Source organism: Cryptosporidium sp. chipmunk genotype I (genome assembly GCF_004936735.1).
Source record: "Cryptosporidium sp. chipmunk genotype I strain 37763 chromosome Unknown contig_12, whole genome shotgun sequence".
NCBI classification, from domain to species: Eukaryota; Apicomplexa; class Conoidasida; order Eucoccidiorida; family Cryptosporidiidae; genus Cryptosporidium; species Cryptosporidium sp. chipmunk genotype I.
In genome coordinates, this window is record NW_027125585.1 from 146,151 (window position 1) to 155,902 (window position 9,752).

At 30.8% G+C, this 9,752-nt stretch overlaps 4 protein-coding genes across 4 annotated transcripts; all 4 read left to right on the top strand.

The window, feature by feature from the left end:
* Nucleotides 1-87: 87 nt before the first annotated feature.
* On the top strand, nt 88-1,248 carry ELE39_000513 (actin family; the record flags this gene model as incomplete). The annotated part of the gene is made up of 1 exon (XM_067343562.1): nt 88-1,248. One exon carries the CDS (start codon nt 88-90, stop codon nt 1,246-1,248), a length of 1,161 nt encoding a protein of 386 aa, XP_067202344.1.
* A 245-nt stretch (nt 1,249-1,493) lies between these two features.
* Nucleotides 1,494-3,482, top strand: ELE39_000514 (STXBP UNC-18 SEC1 syntaxin involved in golgi transport; the record flags this gene model as incomplete). The annotated part of the gene is made up of 1 exon (XM_067343563.1): nt 1,494-3,482. One exon carries the CDS (start codon nt 1,494-1,496, stop codon nt 3,480-3,482), a length of 1,989 nt encoding a protein of 662 aa, XP_067202345.1.
* A 411-nt stretch (nt 3,483-3,893) lies between these two features.
* ELE39_000515 (uncharacterized protein) lies at nt 3,894-5,006 on the top strand (the record flags this gene model as incomplete). Its single annotated transcript, XM_067343564.1, has 1 exon — nt 3,894-5,006. One exon carries the CDS (start codon nt 3,894-3,896, stop codon nt 5,004-5,006), a length of 1,113 nt encoding a protein of 370 aa, XP_067202346.1.
* Nucleotides 5,007-5,372: 366 nt separating this feature from the next.
* ELE39_000516 (NRAP like nucleolar RNA associated) lies at nt 5,373-9,287 on the top strand (the record flags this gene model as incomplete). The annotated part of the gene is made up of 1 exon (XM_067343565.1): nt 5,373-9,287. The coding sequence occupies one exon, from the start codon at nt 5,373-5,375 to the stop codon at nt 9,285-9,287; it is 3,915 nt and encodes a 1,304-aa protein (XP_067202347.1).
* Nucleotides 9,288-9,752: the final 465 nt, after the last annotated feature.

The window sequence follows — 9,752 nt, forward strand, 5'->3', positions numbered from 1 at the left end:
TGAGTTACTAACATGAATTAGTGTGTATAACTGAAATTGTTAATTCAAAGCAAAGATAATCTGAAGTGGGAAGAAGTGTATAATAAAATGGATGACATAGGGACAAATAAAAACCATATAATAATATTACTTGGAAGGCGACATGTAAAGGCAGGATTTTCAAAGAAAGCGGAGCCATTTGTAATTCTGCAGACAAGTGAGCTCTTCTCAAAGTGTGTGGATATATTAGAGATATCAAGAAATGATCATACAATTTTCTCAGATGAATCAGATTATGTGACAGTTTTTAAAGATCCCATTAACTGGAAAAGAAGCTGGAGTTCTCTGATACGTATGTTATATACTGATTATTTAATGTCAAATCCTAAGGATTATCCAGTAATACTACTAGAGAGGCCATTTTTTCCAATAGAGCTTTCAAATTATATTATACAAATTCTTAAAGAGAATTATCAGGTTCCCCGAATTAGGAGAATCAGCGAGCCAATAGTAAGTCTTTTTACAACAGGATTTAAAACAGGAATAGTAGTTGATATAGGAGCAAGTGAGACAATTGTTTGTCCTATTTATGATGGATATCCTATTGAATATAATGTAAAAATAATAAGATGTGGTTATGATGACTTTAAGAAGAAATTTAAGAGCGAATTATTTTCTCAGTATAAAGAAAAGCCAGAAGAAGAAATAATTAAAGAAATAAGCAATGACTTAATGGATGATATTATCTTTCAAAGTGGAATAGTAAATTACGAATTAAACGAAGATAATGAAAATAATTCTAATATTTCAGATTTTACGTATGAGAATTTAATAGTTAATGATAGATACATTAATTTAGTTGTTGATAAAAATACCCGAACCAAACCTTTTGAGATTTTCTTCGGAGATAAAGCATTTCCTAGTGCAAAAGTTATTCATCACATTGTTTTAGATGGTATTATCCAAGTTTTATTAAATTCTAATATTGAAACAAGAAAAGAGCTTTCTCAAAATATACTAATTTGTGGTGGGCTCGCCTCCGTTCCAGGTTTTGAAAGGAGAGTTTCTTCTGAACTTGAAGCATTGATTTCAAACGAAAAACTATTAAAACCTTTAGCAGATCATTTCTTCGTTACTTGTCCTCCAATTTCTCCTTTTATCAGATCATATTGCGGTGCAACTCTTATGTTACAACACGAAAAAATCAGTTATAATTTTGAAGGCACGAATTTACAAAAAATTTCCTCTAAAATTAATTCAAAATTATAAATTGCATAAATGCCAATGACGTGGTGCATGCGCATGATTTGCGCGCCTTCAAGTTTCTCCCCACACTTTTGGAGGCAGAGTGTAGAGTTTTGGAAACAATAAGTCAAAAGAAAGGGAATTATTGAAGGTAGAGAATTTGGGGGTTGATTCGATAACTGGTCATTTTTATGCATATGAGATGATGTAAGTACGGTAAATGTCTTTCTGTTTGACTTTTTTCTCAAAGTTTCAAGAACAAAAAAAAAATGAGTTTACTCGGTCATTGCAAAAGAAGGATAATAGAGGAAATCATTTCACCAGTGCGTACAATGTCTGCTTCTGGAAGTGATGGATATTTAACTATGGTGGTTGATCAATTTACACTTAAAGTAATTTCTTCTTGCTGCTCATTCTATGATATTATTGAGGCAGGAGTTACCATAGTTGAGCAACTACATTCAAAAAGACAACCATTAAGGAAAATGGATTGTATATACTTTGTAACAAGCGAGGAGAGAAATCTTGAACGTATTCAGAAGGACTTTGAAGGTGAAGGAATGTATAGATCGGCTCACTTGTTTGTTACTGGTTTCAGGGGAGAAAGAATGACAGGTTTTGATATACTCTCTAACCACGAAGGTCTTTTGAAGAAGTTATTAGCTTTTAAAGAAGTCAACTTAGACTTTATTCCCTACGATAGCAGGACTTTCTATATTGATATAGAGGGTTTATTTACAACTAGCCTTGACCTTTCTGAAAATCTCCAGCAACAAATCATGTCTGGAATTAATACTTTATGTAAGACTCTTGGCGTTAATAACAAACCAACAATAAGATACCAAGGATCTGGAAGAATAGAAGTATCAACAGAATGTAAGAATTTGGCTGAAAAGCTTCATCACTTACAAAATGGAGGAGCTGAAAGTAATGAAGAATGTACCATATTGCTATTAGATAGAAGTTTTGATACTGCTCCATTATATATACATGATTACCACTACCAGGCGTTAGCTTATGATCTACTAAAGATTCCGGTATCTATAAGTAATCCTGATCATTACAACATTTTGTCAAATACTAGATCTGAAAATGCTGACTTAAAGAATAAAGACAATAGCCAGAAGATGGATGATGTATATGAGTATGAAATCTCTAGTACAGGAGGGAAAAAGGAAATAAAAAAGGCAGTACTTGATGAGAGGGATTCAAAGTGGGTATTATATAGGCATGATCATATTGGAAATGTGAACCAGGCCATTACAGATGAAACTTTAAAGTTTACTCATAATAATGTAACTGCTAAGATTCACAGAGGGAATAATAAAGACTCAAATATTTCAACTAGCGAAACAATACAAGCAGTTAGAACTCTTCCTCAATACCAACAAACTCTTTCCCGATACTGGACACATATTAGTTTGATTGGAGAGTGCTTTAGTATTTTAAAGAAGAATGATATCACATCTATTGGAGAGATTGAACAGTGTATTGCAACAATGTTAGATTATGATGGGAAATCCCTAAGTGCGAGTAAACAAAGAGGTAATCTTTTTGCCGTGCTAGACCAGTCCTCATTGGGAAAATCGGAAGGAGAACTTCCAATAGTTAAAGATAGCAACGACAAACTTAGATTAATTTTACTATATATCTCGCATTATACGGGAATAAGTAATGATGATTTGAATCAGCTAATTGAACATGGAAGGCTCTCTAATGACGATCAAATCGTACTTAAGAAACTTCTTGGATTGGGTTTGTGTAACTCATTTGAGGATATTGCAGTAGGAAATGGAAAACATATTCATAAGTACGAACTTAATAATAAAGAAAGAGTTAAATACTATAAACAAAGATTGAGAAATATAGAAATCAATCTTTCCAGATTTGAACCTTTAATAAAGACAATAATTTATCATCTTCTTTGTCAACTTAATATTGGAAATAACTCAATTATTTCTTATAATAGCTTTAATCCAAGGAGTTTTAACGAAGAATTTCCTTGTGTTGGTAAATCTGATTCCAATGAAGATTTATATTACTTCCTTGGAAACTTGAATCAAATACAATTCCACTCCTCCTTCCCTAGGTATTCTTTGAAGAACAAAATCGTGATTGTATTTGTTATAGGATCTATTACATTTCCCGAAATCAGATGCATTTACGAACTTATGAATGAATCTGATTCAAATATTTATATTGGAGGAATTAATATTACTACTCCTACTCAGCTTATAAGGCAAGTTCTACTTTCATAGAGTAATTATAGTTGAAAATAAATACTAATTAGTTATTGAATAAATATTATCAAAGCTTAGATTAATTATTTATTCATTTACTAGTATGGTTGTGGTTGTTTTACATCTAAACCAAAAGATTGATTTTTTAATTTAAATTTATTAGTCAGCCATCCAAAATTAATGACAGTTGTTTTATTATTGAATTTGTCCACATGCAAATATGCAACAAACCAGGTGGGCGGGGAGATGCCCGCCCAAATATTTTATAAGCAAAGTCTAGAGATCTTATTTGACATAAAATATGTCAAATTAGCTGAAATTAAAGAAAAAAAGAAATAGTAGAGGAGCAGAAATAAGGATACATTTATTGAGTCAATTCTAGTGTTATATAACAGAAAAACTTGAGGTTAGAGAACAAATTTGTTGGAAATGGGAAGAAAAAGCAGCGATGGGTCTGGAGTGGGAGCGGATTTGCTGCATGCACTGGGGTTTAACAGGTTTTCTAATTCCACAGATGATTCCGATCTTGTGGAGAATAAAGGAAAGAATCAGTCAAAATTAGGTAGGCTCAGATTTTCTAAAAATAAAAAAAAATCAAAAAAGAATAGCAATGAAATGGATTCAGATAAAATTAGCATGGAAATTGGCCTAAAGGTAACCAAGGACAACCAAGAGATAGAGCAAGCGAGTGAGAAAACTCCAACTTCGAGTCTAGTAGATGTTCAAATATCTCTTGAGGGAATTCTTGATGATCTGGAGAAATCTTTAACAAGTATTAAAAAGAATGTGGATTTTGCAGAAACTTGTTTGGAGAATATTTACATATCTGTAGATAAACTGGAGAAGTTTTCTGAGCTTTGCAAGGTGGAAAATGAAGATGTCATATTAGGTTTACATAAGCTGGTAAATGTACATAAAGGAGCAGCATTACTTTCAACATTCTCTAGCGACCCTACATTTAAGAAGAATTGTGATTACAATGTTGTAAGTGATGATTCAAGATCTGCTGAAAGGAGGTTTGAAAACAGAAGACTTGTTGATGCTAATGTGAAGGAATCTGAAACTGAATCAAATGTTGCAAATGTAATTGAAACCCATAATTCAAATAGATCAGAGACCAAACAAGCTTTTGTTAAATCTAAGTCTAAGTCTTATTCTACAAAGAACAGTCTAACAAATAAGGTATCTAATACAACAGAAACTAGTTTACTTAGTAAAAATAATCTTGCTAGCCTAAATTCAGATGTCCCAAGTTCTAAAAGTACCTTAAAAAGTGAAAACCCAATTAATGAAGAATTAAAAATTGCAAAAAGCAATAATACCACATCTTCTGATAAAACAAATAATAATGAAAAGTCACCTAAAGAAAGCAAAATTAGTAAAACTGAAAAATTTAAAGAGAAGCTTAACCTTAAAATGAGGAAAAAGAAAGACAGTCAACATGAGTCCAACGATCCTGACTCAGCTGACGCAGGTACTAGTTCTAGCCATCAAACCAGAATGGAAAGGTTTAAAAGAAAATTTGACAGAAAAAGTAAATAATTTTTATTTCCTTTAATGCATAACATTTACTCTTTGCATGTAGCCAATGACATGTGGCGCCGAATGTGGCGCCGGCGGTTTTTTGAATGTCATGAAAAAACTGAATTAAATGAATTAAATCTAAATAGGAAATATTTTGAAAGTAATAGGAAGCAGAAGAATAATCTTAATCCGAATAAGTACGAGAATTTGGTGAAAAGGCTACAAATTTCTTGTATTATTTTCTCAGGCCTAGCTCTTTTATCATTTTAATATTTATTTCATTCTTTCATATAAGGTCTGTTGCTAGTTTTTGAAACCACAATTTTAAATACGATAACTGTATAAGTCTAGAAAACCACAAACAGAGTTGGTGAGGTTGGAAGTATGAAACAGAACAAGTCTCAACATAAAAGACAGCTGAGGCAGAGGTATAAACAGCATGCAAAAGATGCAAGTGATATATTTCAGTTGAATTCTCCTTTTGGAGCTAGTTGTTTCGACTCTGCATTACAAGACAGACTCAATATTCTTCTTCAAAAGTATAAGGAGTTTGGTATGGAATCTGAGAAAATAGTATTGGGAGTTCTTCCTTACGCAGTATCCATGTTAAAAAAGGTGGGAGAATTAGAGTTCAAGATTCCATCCAAAAGCTTGATTAGGGAGAGTAGTAAAGAATTGCTTTTTGCAGATATTTTGAGGCTTAACGAGGAATTTGGGCTATCTGATACTTTTGAACAATTATCAGGTGAAATTATTTCTTTAAATAACTTAACACTCAAGAGTCCAATTAAATTAATGAACGTGGAATTGGCTATTAATCAAGAATCTATTGTAGATTTGGCTTTTGATTTTCCAGAATTCCTGATAGAATCCAAAGATTATATTAACTATTCTTATTTCATTAAGAGGGGAGCCTTAATCATGGACTTATATAATAAGTTGCTTTGTAGAATCAAGGATAATAGAATACAGAGTGTTACAGAAAATGAATCAGAAGAGATTTATAGAGAGCTTCTCTCTAAGGAATACCTTAAAAATATGAATAAGAATGGATTACCTACACTTTTGTCCGTAGATCAGATCCAGGATATTAAAGTAGAAATTGACTATTTACATGATTTAAGGTATATTCCAGTAGTTTCAATTGTTGTAGCATTGAAATCAGGAAAAGAGACAAAAGATATGGCTGTATCAAAATTTAGATTCAGAATTCTACCAAGTATTACAGAATCTTCCAAGCTGAATATTGATTCTATCTCAATACATAGAAATTGTGTAAGAAGGAGTGTTATGAATTACGATACCTTTAAATATGATCAAGATCAACTAAATTCCTGCTTTTTACCACCAACACCACAATATAATGGAGCTATTTTAAGTGATACTAGAAATCAAATGCTCAAATTATCTCAAATTACAGAAGAAGTTTTATCTTCTGGTTTGCTTGAAGACACTCTGTTGCTTCTCAAGCTTTGGTGTGTTAGATGGAAGATTTGGAATCGCTTGAAAGTTAATGACCAATTTAGACTTTCTGGACAGTTAGACGAGGAAGTCCTCTTATATCTTTTGTTTCACACTCTGGAATTGAGTAGAGATGCAATAAATTCAAGGATAACAAGTTCATTCCAGATATTTAAGCTTGTATTAATGACTCTACAAAAAATGATCTCAAATTGGAAATCTCAAGACAAAGATCAATTCGGTACCTATTATGTCTTTGGAGAATCGTCTCCGAAATGTTTTGAGAAAACATTTTTACATAGTAAGGATTTTAAGAGGACTAATTTATTACACTTATTTAATAGAGATTATATTGGGAATCAGGTTTTTATTTTGACTGATGAAGAAGATCAGGCTTATAATGTATTTTGGAGATGTCAGGATCTAGTAAAAGAGGAGTTGCTGGATATATTAAATAAGACTTTGGGGCTTATTGATAATAAGGAAATTATAGGCTATGCAGAAACAGTTTCTGATATGTTTAGCCTTGGGGCAGACTTTGACATTAAGATAAGAGTTCAAGGCCACGACCAAAATAAGAATTTGAACGATACTCCTCTAATGCTTACTTTATTAGAGTTTGATTCCTGTATAATGATTTCTTATTCATATTCTTTTTATAAGGTTCATCTTAGTTATTTAATTCCACCAAATAACGACATTCCAAAAGAAATCAGTTTAGGTGAAGACTCAAATCCAAAAACAATGAAAAGAAATTTTGACTCGATTTGGGAAAATTGCCAGAGTTCAAATTTGGTTGAGATCACGAGACGGATCTTAATAAGAAGTTTCACTGATAGAGTCAAAGATATAAATTTGAGAGAAATAGTTTCAAAAGAAAAGTTTGGATGTATTATTGGTATTCAGTTTGCTCCTAAGATTACAAGATCTATTGATAAAGGCCCTTTTATTGATACTGTTGAAGCAAAACTATTTAAAGATTTTTGGGGCAATAATAAAATTGAGACAAGAAGATTTAAAGACGGTACCGTTTTAGAGACACTAATTTGGAATCATGAAATCGACTCAAATAATGAATTTTTAACAAATAAGGGGATTAATGAGGATATTTTAAGGTATACATTAAGTAGACATCTTCCAGAAGTTATAATAAAGTCAGAATCAACAACAGGTACCAATGATGATAATATTATAACTTATTCTATGACGCCCTTTGGATCTGTTAGTCCATATTTAAGCCGAGAAAAAAGTGTAAATGAAGAATTTTCAAACTTTAAATCTATATTAACTGGATTAACTTCTCTTCCTTTAACTATTAAATCGATTCAATCATCCAGTTCAATTTTGAGATTTATGAAATTCTATACCAACTTGAATTCTGATATATACGAAGAAAATAGATTAGAGGGAGAGGAGATACAATGTGTAATCGAAATGGAACAATCCAATAAATGGCCAAAAACAAAAGAATCTATCCAAAAGATTAAAATAGCTTTTTTATTATCAATACAAAAAGAATTGGGAGAATTACATTCTATTCCTTGTGATGTTATACCAGAATATGATTATACTCAAGGTATCGATAATCCAGATTTAAAGGGTTTTGCTCCATTTTTAGATGTATATTGGAAGGAAGATATCACTTTTAGAATAAGTATCTTCCATCCAAGTGAATTAGAACAAATTGCAAGGATTACTATTGAACCTGAAAACATGTCAGAAAAAGTTATTGAGGAGAATATTAGATCTCCAGGAGAAGATCTTATCCAATTACGTAATTTGTGGTGGAAAACACAAACAGGAGCAAAATTACTAAATTTAACTAATTACTTCCCTTCTTTAAGACAAACTATTAAAAAATTGAAACAATTTGCATCAATAAATAAGATCCCAGACTCTCAAGAATTTTTAGAACATGTTGCTGCCTATGTATATACAAATAATGATTTAATTAATTCTATTTATATGGTACCCGGTACCTCAACTACTGGATTTTTAAGGTCATTATGGCTTATTTCAAAATATGATTGGGAAAAGAAACCATTGGTGGTGGATTTAGATTTTCAAATGACTGAGGATTTTGAGATGAAAAGAATTTCAAATGAAGAATTTCAAAAGCTTGATAAGATTCATTCAGTTCATTATAATTATATTAAGAAGCATAAGCTATCAAAAAATTTTTTTTATGTATCATCACAATATGATCCTCAATCTTTATTAATTAAGCTTCCAAGTTACTATAATTCTATTAGATTAGTTCACTTTTCAAAGTTATATATAAACATTTTTGTTTATCAGAATTCATTCAATCTACCAATCAAGGAGATTAGATCATCATTTTTAACTCAGCCTAAAAATGATATCATTATACACCTTCAGAAGGATTATGTAACTCTTATTCAACCTCAGTCAAAGAAGTTTAAGTCATCTAATGTACTAGCTCTTAAAAAGCAGTATATTAATCTGAATTCAACTCAGGAGTTGTTAAGTAATTGTAATCTCAAGGCTTCTCCTTGTAATATTGCTAGAGAGGTTTTTGAAAGCTTTTTATTGGAAATTAAATCACTTTGGAATAATCAAGTTGACTTAATTTATGATCCTTTTATGCTTCCTTATCCTGAAAAGATTTATCTTAAAATAAGAACAAGTCAATTTTTTCCTTCAAAAATCACCGAGAACCAGAATAAGAAGAGGAAGAATTTTCTTCCTGGTTGTATTATTTCCAAATCTAATACTGGTTCTGAAACTCATGGTATTTTTACTATACCTAACTTACCCTTGATTTTAAGCACAATTTGGAGTAGATATTCTGGTTTAATCACAGACATACAAATATAGGGTTTCATCTAAATATTAAACTACTTGCTTTACTTGGATAATTGAAGAAAAAAAAAAAAAGAAAAATCAATCAAAGATTAAACACATGGATACCTAGGTTATAAGGATGTGCCTACATTACTGTTTATATTCTAATTTTAGCATCTTTTCCTTATATTATTCATTTATGCCTATTATTTCTACCATTCTCTTCACTTAAACCTCCCTTACTTTTCTTTTAAATTGATCTAAATTTAATTTTACAAAAAAAAAATTAAACATAACCACATAATCAATTTAATAAAGCATGCTTCCCACATCGAGCGGGAACAATTTAGCGCCACATACAGATAAAATTAATATAAATTCATATAATGGATTATTAGGTTAAATAATTAGTATAGGTATAATAATACAAGTTAATTGTTTAAATAATAATATTATATTAATATTAAAAAAAAAAAATATATATATATATATGTAAAT